We start from the raw sequence: 19,850 nt of genomic DNA, 5'->3' as shown, positions 1-19,850 counted from the left end.
CTTGTACACTATAAGAATAATATGTCTATGATAATGGGTTTGGAATATGTAAATGCTACGGATATTTTACATTTTTGTAAGACCATTTTTAAGGACTGTCGTTCTTAAGGAAAATGTAAATACCTAGTGGATCACCCTGTATATGTTCAACGTTCTATCGCCGCACTACGATTTACGTTACAATATTATTTTATTCTACTGATCGTCCCCGCGATCTAAGCTAATGACGGCTCCATTAGCGGCGAGTCGTATACTCGGATTTACGACAATACCGATATCATAGTAGTTATTACGCATCGTCTTTGTCTCGGACGTTGGATATCCTGTCGTCTGAGCGCCCGAAACATACCGCACACAGAGCCGTTTCAGTGTACAGTTCTATTTTATTTTTTTATTCTACAATTAGTAAATCGCTGTAAAACAAAACGAAAAAAATAAATATTATACGATTCTATCTCACAACCGTGTATGCCTCTATATCTATCCATCTCTTTTTCTCTCATTCTATCTCTCTCTCCCTCGTTTCTTCTCGGTCCCGACCGTCGTTGTGTTTTTCTATACATCGAGAAGACGTAACCGCAGAGGCGACCCATTAGAGGGGTAGAAACAGTGTACGTAGTGAGCACCGTGGCGACCCTTGGCGCCTGCATAATGGAATCCCAACGCGGACGAATAATAATATTTTCCTTTTGTGCGGCGCCTTTATTTTTTTTTTTCTCTACACGTGTTTTATATCGCCGACAAAATCTAGACGTAGAATCGCTACACACGCATATACGCACAACACACACACACACACACACACACACACACACACACACGCACACACACACACACACACACACACACACACACACACACACACACACACATCCAGACGCGCAGAAACACGCAAGACCTTTCTCGTCGTATAGATTATTATATTTCTTTTCACACTCTCCACCCCGTTCTCCTGCGCCAAAATTGTCCCGGAGACCCAATGTGCTACAAGTGACGGACGTAATGCGATACACGCGCAGATAAAACACACACACGCGCACAAAAATGTATATAATATTATGTGTAGATATTTATGGGCGCCCGAGCACGTTCTATTATGTTTCGTTCGTGTGTGTGTTTGTTCGCTTTCTTGCTTTTTTTTTTTTTTTGATGTTGTACCTTTTATTTACACACGCTCCGTTTTGGTGGACAAGTCGTATTCGTCAGACTGTTGATTACATACGGTTTACCCGAAACACGAATAACGTACGAATTTCGAATTTAATTGACATAGTACATCATATAATAATGTTAGTATTTTAATAATACATTTTGTAAAAACAACAGGTGATAATTATATGGACACTTAATATAAATTAAGTTGTAGCACCCCCTATGTGCCTACTATTTTAGCCAAAGCAATTTTATTCGTCCGATGGACACGATAACAAGTTTGACCTAATTCAACAATTCGACACTATATATGATGTCATATACCATAAAAAAAATGCAATTGAGATTTCGTCGAAAACACCAATTTTTAGTAATTTACTACTATCTCTGCAATCACTGCTACTGTAAACTAGTCTATAATAAACATACGCTATTATTTTTAATTATTAAATAAAACCGGCGCTCAAACATACAATTAAGTTTTGTTGTATTATGTAATAATGTTTGTGTAATTTTATCGTTATTTTACTATGAATATTAACATAAACTTTCAAAACTCTAAAACACAAACTTACTGTTATCATCGACGAGATTGTACGATAGTTCAGTAAAAAATGTTTATTATTATAATTATATGTATAGAATGCAATTTGTATTTTTATGAAAGCACGCGTTCAAATATTTGAACGTGAATACTTATACCTATCTAACGACGATATTTGTAATTACTAAAAAAGATTTTTGCACGTATTACAAATATTTCTAAGACATTTTTGCAGAAACGGAAGTTTCGTAAATCGCAATAATTCGAAAAATTCATTTTTATTTAAACAAAATTCAAAATTAAATCGTAAGAATACAATACCAACACACAATGCGAATGAATGGAAATTTCAAGTATCCTTCTTTAAGATTATTATTTTAAAATATTAATAACGATTTACCTGGTTGTCGGAAGCAGCGTGTGATTGGGGGAGCGTATGCTATGGGTTACCAAGCAACGCACACGCATATTCAGTCGATGATAAATTATGAAACAAAAATTAACATTGTAACGATATTGACAATAGGTCAAACCCAACGTGTGCGTCGCTCACCGCCACCGCTGCCAAACGAGAAAGGGTGAGCGAAAGTCTGTGTATTTAATATTGCAGTTCTGTGACATTGTAAGGGGATTGCCCATGGTTAAGAGGGTGGTGGAGACGTTTGTGGCGCATTGTTCTTCTGGGTTCTTTAAATAAACATATTATTATTAAATACAGGGTGAGTCGCCGGCCGCCGAGGGCGTTTTTCCGGGTAGCCCGAAATGTTTTTATTTTCCGTAGAAAATATTCTTACAATCTTACTATTAACTGTGCAATATATAGACAAACAGGATGTAAACATAGCTACAATGCTATATAATAATACTTACAACAACAGTGACATAGAAAACAATATGACGAGAATCTATCCTAAATATAGTATAAAATATATGTGTTTGAATTCTACCAAAACTTTATTTTTTTTTAATTTTCATATTGTGTGGTTCTTATATAAATCATAGAAGTTAATAGTCAAAGATATATTTGCACGAATACAAGTTTAGAATAGAATTTTAGTGCAGTAAAAAGATTTTTTCCCGGACGCGTATTTGTCAATTAGCATAATAAAGGTAATTAAAAATAATTAGAGTATTTCAAACTTATTTCAAACAAACATTCTTTATTATAAATGAGATAATATTAAATAATTATTATTATTAATTAATATCCAATGGATTTAATGATTCATTTTTATATTCATTTTTCAATTGTATATTGATAATCAAATATTAATTATGTGTTTTTTATAAAATACCTATGCTATCCTAAATATCTTATCGGCATAATATACTGATTATTATTGTTAAATTTCACATTATAAAAATAAAATACTGATAATATATAATTGATAACAAGGCTCCGCAAACGATGTTAATCGTGGCTTCACACGCGTAATCTCCGCCACCGGAATAGCATTAGTTGTTTCGTGTTTTATAGTGGTAGTTTTCGAAGATATGACCAATGGATACGAAGAAAACTTGATTGCAAAGATTGAACAAGCGGTGTATGGTGATCCCAAAATACGCAGGTAGTAGGCGCCTACATATTATCCGGCAACGACCTTTCGTGGTTAAAGACAAAATAAAATAACGCGATCAACCGTTCAGTGTGTGTTTCACGGTTGGCTGTGCGAAGATTACACAGCTCTGCGCGGTGCAGAAAACATAACGGCCCACCCTGTATAACGCACGTATAATATTACAATATATATACGGTGGCGTCGGCATGCGAGTTTAATAGTATAGTGTACACGGAGTAGTGACTCAGTGGTAAACCCTTCTACCAATCGGTTGTTGGCGGGGGTGGATGGTAAAAAAAACATCTCCTCACCCCAAAAACAAAACGCAGATACCGACGGTATGCATCGCCGCGCGACATGATGCATACTGTAAGTACGAGGGCGGCCAGCGTAGGCGACTATGATTACACGGATCACCCGGATTTAATTTATAGTCTGGCTTTACAATTATTGCTACTACGGGGGAGCGTGCCCAAAGCTCGGGTGACGTCATTTTTATGTACGTGAACAGTAGTTACGCATATGGTTTTTGGGGAGAGGGAGAACGGGAAGAAAAAAAAAATACTTTAAGTGTCGTTTTGGGAAATCTATCATTGTAAGTTAGGGAAAGTATACGAGAAAAAAGAAAAAAATTACCTAAATTACATTTAGGACATGATGTGCAAAAACTGCGGCCATTCGTGTACAATGAACCGATCGAAATCGATTTCGTTGAATCATCTTGACCAACACACGTCACACGTGCACCGTGCGTGCATACGAGTAAATACATAAGTACACTTGTATGTGTATTAATTCGTTTTTCATCAGATTATGCTTATATTGCTTATAATATTATTGTATAACATAGCAATATATTTGTTTAAATTTTTAGAATACACTTTGAAAAACAAATGCATCAATTAGGTAATAAACAATTACAATTTAGTTAATAAATGAGTAATAAATTTCAAATTAAATTACATTTGGTTCGGATGAAATGACCTAAAAATGTTTTTATATTAATAGTATCGTGAGTTCGTGTAATTGATTTTATTTTTAATTGAAACTTTAACTTTTACAATTTGTTTAATGTAAATAATTATTAATTTTTAGTTAGTGCTATAAATAGTAATTAATTTCACTAATGTTTATTTTAATATAATTTAAAGTTTCATTGTATTGATTATATAATGAAACTTTAAAAATGTATATTTTAAAATATTTTCAGTCAGTTAAAAAAAAAAATCCGTTGTAATAAATAATTTTAACTTTTAAAACTTTTTTAAGTACACAAATATTAAGAAGATAATATGTTTAATACACAGGAATTCCAAAGTCTAGACTCTCTCTCTACCTCTTGTATCGGATAAAATAATTTATCAAATATATTTATTTGATCTATAATTTAATACAGAGAAAGTTATCGACTAATATATTTAGTATTACTAGAATATTTTTAGACAATTTGATATTATGTTAACAAAATAGTAAGCACAACTACAAAGAACATTTTGCAACGTTCGGCACATCAAACGATGTATGCACTCCACTCGAAAAAGTCCTGATTACGCTATTGGCTTAATTTGAAATACCTACGTATATAAATAGTACAATCCGAAATAAATACGCAACGATTTTAATATAAATTTAATTTAATCCAATAATACACCTTTAGAAACGTTAATTATTGAAGTTTGTTTAAAATTTAAATAATATTTCAACAGATTTATTTCACCATTTTCTCACAAATATTTTTTATCTAAATCATCTATATCTACACTTTCTATAAATAATGGATGTTTGTGCACTTATAAACTAAATATAATATAATTTGATGATGGAAACAACTGGGTAATGTATAGTATCTAATAATAATGGATTCAAGCTGTAAAACCATGTGTATTATATATTATGCAGTTGTATTAAATTGTTTTTATTATGATTATACAGCAGTAATTATTATGTAATTATGATTTTTATCTTGTAGAGAACATTGAAATTCGTGTTCTCTCTGGAAGTGATAAAACCATGTTTCAACTTGGACAAACACGATGACATCCCTTAGCGTGAAAATTGCTTTCATTAAAAACCACTATTACCGCACCACTGCAGCTATAGAGGTACCCCATACTCTTACCCGCATACACGTGCATGAAAAATTATGTAGTTAAAAACGTACACGATGACTTTGGGAAGGGTATACGACGACGATGGCGAAGTCGGTGGCGGCGGTGGTATCACGAGCGTGACCCTTGAAGCGACTTCTCGTGCATTAATTCTTATGTAGATCCATTAGCGTCACACAATGAGTGAATCACGTGTTGCGCACGAACAACGTTTTACGCGTACATAATATAATATGTACACGGAGAGGCGCGCACGTTCGGTGTTACAAATTGGTCAACGGGTTATACAATATGTGGTTAAAAAAAAAAATAATAACCGACGAGAGCGTGAGTGATACAGTGTGAGGGATGGTGGGCGGGCGGGGGGGGAAGAAATAAAGAAATTGTTTAAAAAAATAAATAATAAACAATAAGATAATAAAAATATAATAACGGTCAGGACGTACGCCGGTATAGCATGGGGGTAGTCGCAAGCGGGTAGGACGGAATTATGAAAAATTACTTGGGCGCGTAATATGTGCGAGCCGTAGCATCAGCCCTCTTCGTCTGAAGTGGATAATATTATTATGTAGTGTGCACTCGTCGAATAGATAGACAGACGCCATTGTTATTATCATTTCCAAACGAGCTGACAACATAATAATCGCGCGGGACCAGTCGCGTCCGCATGCGAGTGTATGCCTATACGTGCCGCAGGTATTGTGTGTGTGTGTGTATTCGTGATATGATTATAATAGTGAGTTTGAGCCTAAGGGTAAACGCAGGTGGAGGAAATGTTTTTTCCCCTTTTTACTTCGGCTCAAGACCGCACAACACACGAGATTTACTCACACAATCGTACATTGGTATATATTTTATTATTTATACATACACATATCATACTAGTTGTATAAGCCGTTCTGACGAATTTTTCAGTTCTTTTATACGTCACGCGAGCTTGTGTGTATGAGTGTGTGTGTGTGTCTTAGGTAAACATGCTAAAGAGAGAACAACGACGCGCATTTATTTCGAATCGTATTATATCATATACGTATATGTCTTACGTTGCGCCGCTAAGTATATTGAAACGAATATAGGTATATATATATTGTGTATAATATTACATATTATTATAAAATATAATATAATATGTTAACCCGTGCAGCGCCTTTTCGAACCATTTCTTATTCAGACGCTTTTTATCAGTTTTGTAGACGAATAATAAAAATATGTTATTACAATATACATCCGTGTATCAACCTATATATGAACGCATATTATATTACATTAAACTATAATATCAGTACATTATGTTATATTATACAGTACACCTATGAACTACACTGTTTCGAAAGTTTCTTTAAAAGCAGTAATCAGTTTCTCCTTACTTCTGACATGAATAGATTAACTACATAGTTATAGTTTCTTCTCATTACTATAAAATTACTCTATTTCTTTTTCTGCGATTTCGAAAAAATTAAATTTTTTTGTACTAGAAATGTCATACTTCGTACCATGAGTAGACCTATGTTAACTACTGTATTGTATCTATAACTCCATAAGCTATAGAATGTAAAGTCACAAGTCTTATTTCGTTTTCAACAAATAATTTAAAACAATGATTACTCTGAAGTAACTAAAAAATATTAAATTTCTTATACTAAATCAATAACATTACACGTTATAACCGTTTCATATTGTAAATATTTTATTTGTGGTGATGATTTAAACAAAAATAAAAGCGTCTATTAGTCGTAACCATTATTGGCTTATTATTTTTTAATCTTTTGGTATAATTCAATGAAAAACATTAACGTAAATCCACAATATGTTATATTACTTTCCACAGGAAAAAATATTGATGTCAATATGCTTGGGAAAATCGACATAAATCAAAGGAATCACTGCTGAGAATAAAGGCTACATAAATATATAATATGCATGAGTATTCGCGCCGCATTGTGCGGTTGTAGTATACAGTGGGTACGAAGTCCCGTGCTGCACTCATAGAAAACGAATTCAAATCCGCTGAGCTGTTGCCGCGTAATTTTATACAGACACCTTTACATAAAATATGTATTACAAATACCCCAATGGTTTTTCTAAAAACACCCCGGCCACCGTGTAGGCGATTGTTAAGAGGATTTACCCTCGTACGCGTTTACATGTATACCTACATACGTGCGCGTTTAATTCTCGGACGTCCGGGATTTCAGCTCAGAACGGATTTTCGATTTCACTTGAAAGGGTTTCCATAATATACGTCTGCACGGAAAATTCGTCGCACTACCTGCACTTAATAAATACAAATATTATGTTATTATTATCTACATTCGTGCGACCGAAAACGGTGGCGAGTGCCACACACGCGGTGACGCGGTTATGCGATGAGTTTTCGAGTCGCTCGTGACATAATATTTTACTATACAATATTATGTATTACTATAATAACTAGTTAATTTTTAACTAGTGCACCGCGCAGCCACCTCATCCGCCATTAATATAATCCGTTTACCAAAACTATTAAAATATCATTTGATCCGCTCGTACACGTACATAGAATATAGCGTTTTGGCGTGTCCAATTTATAATAATTAATCATAATATATAATATATATATATGTACATAGTTATCGATGTGCAGCAACGGTGTATATTATATACAAAAACAGTGCGTAGTTTAGTAATTCGTATTAAATATCTCGCGACAGATCCGATTAAAACCGTATAATAACACTATAAACAGTCCAGCTGTACACAAAATAATGATAATACGTAACGTTAAAATATATTATAATACGTATAAATCATGTTCCGTTTGATTTATGAACAACGCCTATGCAGTGTACAGTACACTGGAAGCCGCCACTCTATACGTCATATAAACGGCGGTCTAATGATCATCATCGGTACCCGGCACACAATTATATGTCGTTTCACACAAAAACGTCCAGCCGATTCTATATTAAATGTACAAATTGCAGGCTTACAACAACACGAGAACACTCGAAGTATTATATCATTAAACACCGGACTTCGTATTTAGGTTAAGTGCTAAACTACAGTAGGTTCCGCTTAATGTGAGTACCGCGGCTTAATGCGGCCAGCCGCTAATATGGTCAAAATGGTCTAGTACCGATTCCGATGCATGTAAACAAAATAAAAAAAATACCGCCTTATGTGAGCACTCTATTCGGTTAATGAGAATAATTTTTTTTTTATTAGTATTTAGTTTTATTTAATATAACGTATTTAAATTTTAAAGACCACATGGAGTTTTGATGTCAACGTTTTCGTATATACGTACGTAACAAGATTAGGAGGTACTTATGTTTATCAAAATTTATAAAAATTATTTAGCCTTAGTGATGATGGTTACATTAACCACTCTCCCTTTGAAATCAAATATTTTTTTATTAATTTCAATTTTTTATGGGCAAATATATCTGGTCCCAATGAGTCCACATTAAACAAAATCTACTGCACAGTCTAAAATCAAAAACAATATCGACCGTTTTTACCGTTTTTACCAAAAACGAAAATGATTCACGTTACCACCAAAAAAAAGTTTGGAAACAAATGATTAGTTAGGTTAGGTTAGGCAATTGATTTGGTTATTTATTCGTAACATGAGACAGTGTTTTGAAATTTGCAAGTAATCACTAAAATCGTATAATGATTTACAACGGTAATCGTTAAAAATAATTGTTATATCTCGATAAGACTATAAATAAGTTAATTAGAAGTTGTTTTTGTTTATTCATCAAGTGTAATTCGTCTAACAATAAATATTAGCTGTTAAAATTAAATTGATCTTGGTTTAATATTATGGTATTAAAAAAATAATAAATAGAATATTCTATTAAATATATCAAGTTTGTGATTTTTCTAAAACTATAATTTTATTTTATTAATCGACATTTAACTTATTATTAGAACTCTTCCATTGCGACATAAAAAAGCTAGGCATAAATCAAGAAACTAGTTTTTGGCGGGAAAAAGCTATGCCCCCAACTATCAGTATAATATAATCAAAGTAATGTATTCCCAACAGAGACTGTTGCAGTTACATATGTACATACTCCTCGAAACTATTATTTGTGTACCGTGTATCTATAAAAAATGTTTTCCCGTGTCATATACACTAAACGCATTGAGGATGTCTATTGTATAGTATTATGTACAATGTATCCGCCGTTGTGAAATATAATATTATATTAGCGATACCGTTAAATTTCGTATTTTCGTCATTACTATGAAGTACCGTTTTAAAATGAAAAATACATAAAAAATATCACATAATAAAGCACTATAATAATATATGATTTGTGCGTACGTTGTTTGATTTTCAATGTTATGAATACGATATTTAACGGACTAAATATAAAAAGCCATAAATATCAACTTTAACGGTATACCTATATCTATACCACGAAATAATATGTAATCTATTCGTTCTATACATTAATCCTTCGTCGGGATAGAGTGGTGTAAATTTTGTACGTTACAAATATTTTGATAAAAATGTTATACTTTTTCGATGAATGCAAATATCACCATTTTTTTTTTTTTATATATCCTTGCCCGTGTATACACAACGGCCAACGGTTCTTACCGCATGTAAAGTGTACCAGGCAGCGTAGTTAGACCCTAACGTATTTTGTAAGACTTTAATATTACATCGCTTAAATGGGAAAAAAAACAAAAACAGTACGTACGTACTTGTCTTATCCATATTAAATTATAAAACATAACGTTGATTGTGCCAAGAATTGACCATTACCCCGGCAGTTTCGAATGATTCACCGCGTCATAATATAATAATAATAATAAAAGTTTTCCCATAATCGCACATGCGACCGCACACACACGCACCGCGTGCAGTACATACACGCACACATACACATAAATTAATATCGTCATTTCTTCATAATATAGTATACGCATCGTTTTTCGCCCCTTTTGGGTTCGCGAAAAGAAAACGGTACGACTCGATTGTTGGTCGGCGTCCCCTTTTTTTTTCCCCCGCCGAAAATGATTATTATTGCCCGCAAAGCTGTCACCGTCGGCGGCGGCGGTAGTCTCGCTCACTCTCTCTCTCTTTCGCCACACACACACTCCACAGTATCTGTCCCCCCGCATAAGTGCGTCGTACACTTTTTCTCTCTCCCTCGTAATATTCTTCGATTAATAATAATACGAAGGTGCATGAATCACCTAGTTCGATCAGTCATCGTCGCTGTTGCTGTACTGCGATGACGGCGACGACGACGACGACGACGACGACGACGGACTACAAAAGAATATCAACATATATATATATATACACGTAGGGTCCCGGCGCGGCGTGCTCCGCTCTCGCGTAGGGTTGTCGCGAAATGGAGATTACAAACGCGACGGGGGTGGGCGGCGGTGGCAGTGACGAAGGCCGTCTGAAAGTTTCATAATAATATTCTAACGCCGATATTACCACCGGAATCCCGTGTATATTATCATATAGATTACATCTCTATATTATAATAGTGTATGTATGTATGTATGGGTTTGGTATATTGGTGTCCCGAGAGGATCGGCGACGGAGATTTATTTTTTGCTTTTTTTTTTTTTCGAAATGATATTAAAAAAATAAAAAAGACGGAGTAGAATATAATATTATGACGTATGCCGTAATAATATCATTATATAAATATATAGTGTACCGATGTATTTTCTCTTACTTGTCTCGCAATCTGAAGACGATCCGCGTGGGTCAGCACGTCGAACTTATATACATAGTTATATATATATATATTATATAAATCGATAAGTACGTATTTCGCGTCAATGATTTTTAAATTACATATATTATTCTATCCATAGGATAGTAATATCCGCCTCCGTGGCATTTCCGTAGTACGTCTCGTGTGCTTGGGTGGGTGTACCTAAGTCGAAATGTAATTAATAAACCGGCACCGTCGAAGAATACAATCGACGAGCGCCCGCTCGTCACGAAGCAATTAAAATTTCCGGTTTCGCGCAACTCCTTATTTTTACGTTTCATATAACTACATCCCGTCTTAATCGTACGGTTTTCGAAATGCCTCTTTTATTTTCATTCTGTTTTTGACAACCGAAAGTTTTGTACTTTAAAAACACTAGTGTGTCGTGCAAGTAAGCATATAGTGTTATAATGTAGTTCCAACACAGCTATAGTATGATAACCCTACGATGTGGCTGGCTATATGTATATATTATACGGTTTGAAAAAACTTATCGTTTTGTGATATATTCCACGGTATTGAATTTGCGAACGTATCAACAGGTTCGTTTATAGTTTTTACGAAAACTGAAAAGTATATATGTACTTACGTCACCCATAAAATGTATTGTTGAGATTTAACAGACATCTGCACTACAAGGCAATATCTCCAAGATCTGATTTTCTCGGCTCGTCTGGATGTGTGACGTTTTTTCATAGAACCGTTGACGTGCACGTTTCAGTATTTATCATCACGGTCGACACCGTTTTAATGACGGTTCGTATTATATATTCGTATTCGCTGAAGTACGGATTTTCATTTAAAGTATATATCGCTGTTTGTGGGGTGAGGGGATAGGGTATTATTAATATTTCAACTGGAATAAATCAAATTCACGAATGTTGTTGGAATTCAATTATTTAGTTATATTTCAGTCTTGCATAACGGTTTTGATGTAAAGACATTCGGAACAATTGCGGTAACATAAACCATAAATATTAAATTTAATTAATAAAACAAATTTATTTGTATGTATTGTTACGTCGTGTTGTATACCACTCTCATTGTGCGGTTACATTATGGGTTTTCATTTTTCATAATTTTACACCCTCCGGAACCGCTTTCATCCAGGTTTGAATAATGTTCGTTTTATTACTCCTGTAAAACGAAAAAAAAAATATATATATATATATATACCCAGCTCTTCGAAAATCCTGAGACTTTAGTGATGTAAAGTTAATTACCGGTAAACCTCGGGAACGGAGCAGAGCGGGAACAGTCCCCGGAGATGCCCTTCGGCGACAACTAATGGAACGAACGAAAAACCTAATCAATTTAACGGGAAAATGGAGACTTTTCCTTTTTTTCCTTTTCGAACCCGAGACACAAGTAAAAATACAATTCACAGTGAATAAAAATAAAAAAACATGATATAGTCAATTTTTACACCACTCTTTTATTCTATTTGAAATAAACATCAAAATCCATTAGACGCTACAACAATAAACGACGCTGCTGATATAAATACGACTGTTGCCGCGGTGTATTTTTTAAAAAAATGTTAAAACTTGATAAAAAAAAATATATATTAAAAAAAAAAATGAACAAGCGTTTCGCGCACGAATATGTATAATAAAATGTCTATATTAGTATATTTCATTCCATTACTCGTATCTTTTATGAAAAAGCGAGATGCCTACTTCATCCTTTAAATACAGCGCGTTTATATTTTAATACTTCGAAATGACTCGTATATTATAATAAACCGTATACATATATTATGTTGCGTGTAATACTTATGACGGTGTTTTTATGTTTACAGTGATCTGAGCCATAATCGTTTGCTGTTCGTCGGGAAGAGCATGTTGAAGGGTGCTCAGGCTTTAAGAACTTTGTAAGTATTTAAACAAAACAAACAAAATATTAAATAAAAAAAAAATTGCAACGATCCCCAACAGGTATAATATTGAAACTTATTGACTTTACGCGGGAGCTTAATTTCAATTTATGAGTTAAATTTTTCCCCTTTTAAAAAAACTTTCTGTCGTCGACTTCATTCTTTCGCATTGTGAAATCGTTTTCGTTCGTCGAAGCGGTGTATTTCTTTCATATTTTTTAATCGACCACAATGAAAATGTCTGCAAAGAATAAAAAAGAAAATTCAAATGTCCCACCGCCGACCCATCTCACTATATCGTCGCGACGAAGGGACAAAACTTTCCGATACATTATTCTTCGTTATTTCCTACCCACGGTGTCCTGTCTCGTTCGCACTGTTCGGTTTCAATAACGTCGCGAATAATGGTATTATTTTTCACGGTTGACGATTAATTGTGAAAGAAACAGAAAAAAAAAAGTTCATTATATAATATCGCCCATTTGTTCGTTCACAGGCTAATGGACAACAACCGTCTCCTGTGCATTGACGAACATGCCATCAAAGGACTCAAAGACCTGGAAATACTGTAAGCATTAAAACGCTCACTGTGGAATTAGAAAATATATATGTATATATGTACATCAACTATTAATATATACTTATGTGTGTATGTGTGTGTACACTTTAATTTCCACAGAACTCTAAACAACAATAACCTAACCACGCTCCCGTCGGGACTGTTTTCCGACCTTTACCGCCTGCGAAACATTCGATTGTCCGAAAACAAGTTTCAATGTGACTGTAAGCTGGAATGGCTGTACCAGCAATGGTTACCTAGAATTCCTAGACTCGGATCATCAACTCAGTGCCACGGGCCATCAAACATGGCTGGTCTGCCACTGTCTGATATGCATAAACACCACATGCAGTGCGGTAATTATACATGATAATAATATGTTGTATTATAGTATACAAGACGAAAAACGTTTTAATTGTTATACGACATAATCTAGACGATTTGATATTTTTTTACGATTTATCAGACGCGCAAGTATATAAGCTTTAAAGTCGGTTATATGCTGCACCGTTAGACATGATTTAAAAATATTTTGACGATAATCAATTTTAATCTATATAACCGTGGATATTTTATAACTTTAAATCCGTGTATTTAATACTGATAATATTGTTTGATTTCCATTAAAATACACGAAATAAATATTTTAAAATAATTTTCCATTTAGAATATTTTATTCACTGGATATTAGATGTTTTATGTAATTTCCGCCGTTGATATTATAAAACTGGATATTTTATCTCCTAGATCCAACGAGAAAGTGGTATGAATAACATTTTAACTTTAAGTAAAATTTTTTTCCAGTGGAAATATAAATATTTTTTAATTTAAAAACTATACTAAAAATAACTATAAAAATAATTATTTTTCTATGTATACACGGAAGTAAATTAAATACTTGAAAATTATTATTATGACTACAGTTTTCAAACAAAATGAAAATTAATTACTATAACTTAAACTATATTGTAATTTTTAATTATAATAAAGTACAAACATTTTTTGCGATTGTTTGAACAAATAAAAAATAGCTTTTAAACACGATACACGGATTTTATTCGTATTGCTTACTTCTCTCAGGGTACTTTTAAATTCAAAATTAAATCGCAATTAAATGTGTAAATTCGATAATTTTTTTACTTCTTTTCACATATTATAATATTGTTAAATCATTATTCACATAAAAACCTGATATTTTTATATCCAAGAAATTTAACAAATAATTTATCGTATTCATTAGATCTATACTGCACATTAGGACCACGCGTAATGATTAAAGTTTTATTATGCACCGCGCCATATAGAGTAATGCAGTCAAACTCATAAACATATCATTATACGTATTCAGTTGATTAAGTATACCTTTATAAAAGCTAATATACATGTATATATAATATGTATATACAGTGGCTAACAATAATTATATAATAGTAGGTATCTAGTCTACAGGGTCTCATTAGACTTATAAGGCTATTGTGACACTTTGGCTAATATACAGCATAATTTACGATTATATTTTAACTCCTCTCAGACGGCGATTTCGACGGAGAGACGGTGGAATGTGGTCCTGGCTTCGAAGACCAAAAGTCCTCGTGCCCGCATCCGTGTTCGTGTGAAGAGGGGGGTATCGTGAATTGCAGGGAGAAGTCGTTGACCAAGGTGCCAACAAAATTGCCGGAGGACATCGTAGAACTGTAAGTACAACTATAATAGTAGCCCACCCCACCAAACCAGTGCTCTTATCTAAAATATGTATTATAAATAAATGTGGACAGCGCGCGTGGGTAAAAAATAATATGTCACAATGCTTACTGCTCGGGAAACGAATAAAAATCGGATTTCTGTATTAACACTAATTACTTTTTCATCCTTCACAGATGAATAAAGATAAGTAAAAGTACAAAAATCGTATAGTTTGATAATGAAAACTACGCAATACATACATTTTGTATCTATGAGATAGCGTACTAATCAATAAATTGACAAATTGATTTACCTATCAACTTTTACCCACGCACCAAGCGTACATCATATTCCTATAAAATATAATATATTGTATGCGTTTAATGGTAATATAAATTATCGTGTTTATTTACCATGGCTTATCACTTTTCACAGGAGACTAGAACAAAATCAAATCACCGAAATCCTCCCCAAAGCGTTCGTTAAATACAAGCGTCTGCGAAGAATGTAAGTACAAATACAACTGTAATAATTGTTTAACGCAATAATAATATATATATATATATAGTATACCTACTACGTGTACGATGATTTTAAAACACACGACATAATCGAATAATGGTAGTTTTGACGTGTACACGTTTAACTAAATAATAATGAAATCGTTTTTAATAAAATAATATATAGGTAATATACAACTGACATATTATATTTTAGCATTTCTATTTGCTGAATGTCTGTTAACAACCGGTTAATATGAATTTAAATTTAGTCGTTGATGAAATATGTTATTTTTCAATCCGTAAATATACTGTATCTATAATTTATTCATTACAAGTGTAATTGGTCTTGACATAACTGCGTGCTTCATTTCACTAAATTTAATGTTTTTTAACTGTACGTTTTTTCGTTCTTTGTACGCCAATTATATTGTAACGTAACCATTATTTAGTATTATTTGCCATATATTTTAATGGAAGAAGTGTTTTTTTCTTTTCAATAAAACATATAACTATTTACTTTACTTATTAATATGTATTTACATGTTACAGTGACCTCAGCAAAAACCAGATAACAAAAATATCAGTGGACGCCTTTCAGGGTCTGAAGTCGTTAACATCTTTGTAAGTACACACTGTTATGCATATGATTAACTATGTGAAACGCTTTTTTCTCCTTGTAGATCATAAAATAATTTTACGATTTAGCTCCCAAGAAAATGTCTTTTAGCAATGTTTAAGGTTTTTCAGTTACACATTAGTCATTCGCGCTGGAAGTATAGCGTGCATAAAACATCATGTATACGTGGGTCTATAACTGGTTTTGCTTTCGACCTATCACGCGTAATTGTTGGTTGCAAAAAAACCATCCGCAATTTTTCTGAAAAAAAAAAACGCTATCCGTTTTATTACCTTTTTTTGTTCTGTATCGATACACGCCTAAAGTTATTTTTCCCGGTGCAAATAGGGTTTAAAAAAATACATTTTGAATGGTTTCCAAATGCGCCACGAGCTTTTTTATGTACGCCAAAGGGTCGGAGCGCTCTTGTTTAGGCGGTCGTAAATTCGCTAAAAGCCATTATTAATGACAATAACAGGCGGCGTGTAAGTTTGCCTTAGGCTTTTATCTTCAGACTTATTTATTAACTCGTTGGTTGGCGGAAAAAAATGTAAACGTTTATCACATGTAGCACTCAGATAGATGGCTAAAAATATCATAATAATTTTGTTTTCCGCACGACTGCAATGTTCTCCAAATGTTTTCCAGAATTCGTAACGAAAGTTCTAATTATATTTCGAAAACCGTCAAGTATAAATGTATAGTCCACCTGTAGGGCGAGTGCATTGAAAATAATAACGTTTGAAATTCGAATATACGGGCGCGTATTACACATTATTATTACTATTATACCGGTATTCCGATATACATAATACGTGACAGCAATATACGTATGCTATAATAATATTATATATAGTATAGTTGTATTAAAGATATTAACCGAATTCGACATATAAAAAATAAAAGGAAAAACGTATACTTTACAACTTCCCTGCAAGCTATAACTTTTTAAACCTTTATATTTTTATTCTCTGCAGTATATAAGCTGTATATTACACTACCCCGGCCGATATTCTATGAACCACAGTACCTATATATATTATTTTTATTGTCCTGAAATCGAATTTTTAGTCATAAAATTTGTACGAACGAAAAATACACGTAATTTTATCAGGATGAAGCGACCCAATAATTCGAAAAAATTGAATTTATTATGTATTTTACTCCTTTTTCAGAATGCTGTACGGCAACAAAATAAAAGACTTGCCCGGTGGCGTGTTCCACGGCCTCACTTCGTTGCAACTGTTGTAAGTGTAAATATAAGAAGAAAAAAAATGATACAATACATAATCCAAAAACTATATTATTATATGTTCGTGTTGTTATTCTGTTTTTCTCAAGGCTTTTGAACGCAAACGAAATATCGTGTATACGAAGAGACGCTTTCAGAGATTTACACAGCGTCAATTTGCTGTGAGTAAAACCGTAGACGGTTTTGTTTATTAATTTTTTTTTTTGCTCCTTTTACGGCCTGTGTGTAATGAAAAAAAGAACCCAAGTCAGGTATATGGCGGACCCAAATTGAATAAAATTGAAATGTAAAGATACACATAGGGTTTTACGAATACCTGTATATACAATATGTACGTATATGAGATCGGATTACCTGTGAAAACAATCGCTTTCGGATTTCCCGAGCCAAGTTTGAATATTCATGAATATTTCCTTGCGTTCTCATCGCTTTTTCTCTTCATCCGTCTCATCATTCGATATTCAATATGGCTTTCGTTTAAATCCGACACTTGTTTTAAATTAAAAATCAGCCCGCGGACGCTATCCTATAATTTATACCTATACTTGCTGTATTTTTTTTTAAATATATACTGGATAAATGACCATGAATGTGCAAGAATGGTCACCTCACTTTTTTTGTCAATAATGCAATAGTTCAAAATCTGATTTATGAAATTTTTAAATATACTCGAAGACCATATTTTCAAATTCTCAAGATTTTATTCACAGAGTACTTAAATAATGTATTGTGGAATAAATATTATTTAGCAAATTATTTTTCTAAAAATTGTAACGTTTTAAAAACAAAATTCGAATGAATATGAGTTATTTTACCTTTTTTACTCATCATATTAGTAGATCCATGATAATGGGTTTGAATTATTATTAGAATAGTCAATTGTCAATTTCGCACACGTACTGAAAATCGAATGGCCTTTTTTTCGTTCCCAAATCTGTAGATGAATATCAAATATTTACAATTGAAATATTGAAAATTATTTACAGCTCACTGTACGATAACAACATAAAATCTTTAGCAAATGGAACGTTCGACTACATGAGGAGTATCCAAACTCTGTAAGTATATAGTATATATTTATACATTGTTTATGTTTAGTTAATTACCTATTGTTATTATTTCGATTCTATTATCGGTTTACCTTCCCATGCGTTAAACCACAATAATATTACGAGTATTTACAGCTTTTCGTTTATTATTTACAATAAATTAACTTCAAAGTGTAATAATTAATAGGTATACATAAAGTTTTTAAGGTAATGCCCAAATTCACATTTTCAATTCTAATAACTTGATGTCAAATGCATTCCTACCGTTTTCCAACGTTTTAAAGATCAATATTTCGTATAAAATATATATACATAAATAAGTAATAACTGATATTTAATATAAAATATATATCACTCTATGTAGAAAATTAATTCTCAGTAATATGAAATGTAATTATGCTTCCATATTTAATATAAAATAATTTAAATTCACCTTTATTTGAAAATATTAATATCTACTGTCAAGACATATCCATAATCCTACTAAAATGTTAAAACATCCATCTTCGTTAAAAAAAAAAAAAAAAATGATCAAATATTTCTGAATTCTAAATGACGCAAAAAATATTATTCTTGTACCAAGGTTTAAAATGCCATTATAGGTACGTACACGAAAAGCTTTCATGAATAAATTTGATTTTCATTAAATTAATTAATGTTAAAACTCTAGACCTACTGAATAATAAAAAAAAAAAAAAACAGACGCACTCTGTGAAGACATCTAAGACTCTCGTCCCCGATACAGTAAAAAGTAACAATCAAAATACCTCGGGTTGTTATTTTTATGTGGCAGTCTTATGCTAATCTCTCTTGGCACCGTGGAAAAAATTAACAGTTGACATTTTGCGGCCTTGATCCAAATTTATGCGGTCAAATTTATTTTGGCTTTTCTCGCTCGGAAACTCAAAATAAACGACTAGCTTAAAACAAAATTAATTCAAAAATGGCCGACCCCGCATTTCCATATACTTCGTGGAAATATTCGCAAGACGAAAAAGTCCATAATATTCAATATGAACTTAAGACAAAATTTCGTATAGACTATAGAGTGTATAATAGATTTGAAGACTTGATTGTATGTATCCAAAGGAGATTATTCTTTCTACCGGATATTATTTTTCGTCGGCCCGTTTCCTGTTCATAACGAAATGCAGTCGGAATGAATACATATTATAGTTGTGGTATATTATTAGCATTGAAAAACTTTTGTA

At 32.8% G+C, this 19,850-nt stretch overlaps 1 protein-coding gene across 1 annotated transcript in view; it reads left to right on the top strand.

The window, feature by feature from the left end:
- The window catches only part of LOC113549630 (protein slit), a 121,872-nt gene that overhangs the window by 92,104 nt on the left and 9,918 nt on the right, over window positions 1–19,850 (top strand). The window contains exons 5-13 of the mRNA XM_026951024.1: window positions 12,903–12,974; window positions 13,474–13,545; window positions 13,657–13,892; window positions 15,068–15,230; window positions 15,655–15,726; window positions 16,272–16,343; window positions 17,514–17,585; window positions 17,680–17,751; window positions 18,577–18,648. Coding sequence (XP_026806825.1) covers window positions 12,903–12,974; window positions 13,474–13,545; window positions 13,657–13,892; window positions 15,068–15,230; window positions 15,655–15,726; window positions 16,272–16,343; window positions 17,514–17,585; window positions 17,680–17,751; window positions 18,577–18,648 — 903 coding nt within the window. The remainder of the gene's footprint in view (window positions 1–12,902; window positions 12,975–13,473; window positions 13,546–13,656; window positions 13,893–15,067; window positions 15,231–15,654; window positions 15,727–16,271; window positions 16,344–17,513; window positions 17,586–17,679; window positions 17,752–18,576; window positions 18,649–19,850) is intronic.

Source organism: Rhopalosiphum maidis, chromosome 1, assembly GCF_003676215.2.
Source record: "Rhopalosiphum maidis isolate BTI-1 chromosome 1, ASM367621v3, whole genome shotgun sequence".
Classification (NCBI taxonomy): domain Eukaryota; kingdom Metazoa; phylum Arthropoda; class Insecta; order Hemiptera; family Aphididae; genus Rhopalosiphum; species Rhopalosiphum maidis.
The sequence above is the reverse complement of the archived record's forward strand: the minus strand, read 5'-3'. Positions and strand labels throughout refer to the sequence as shown.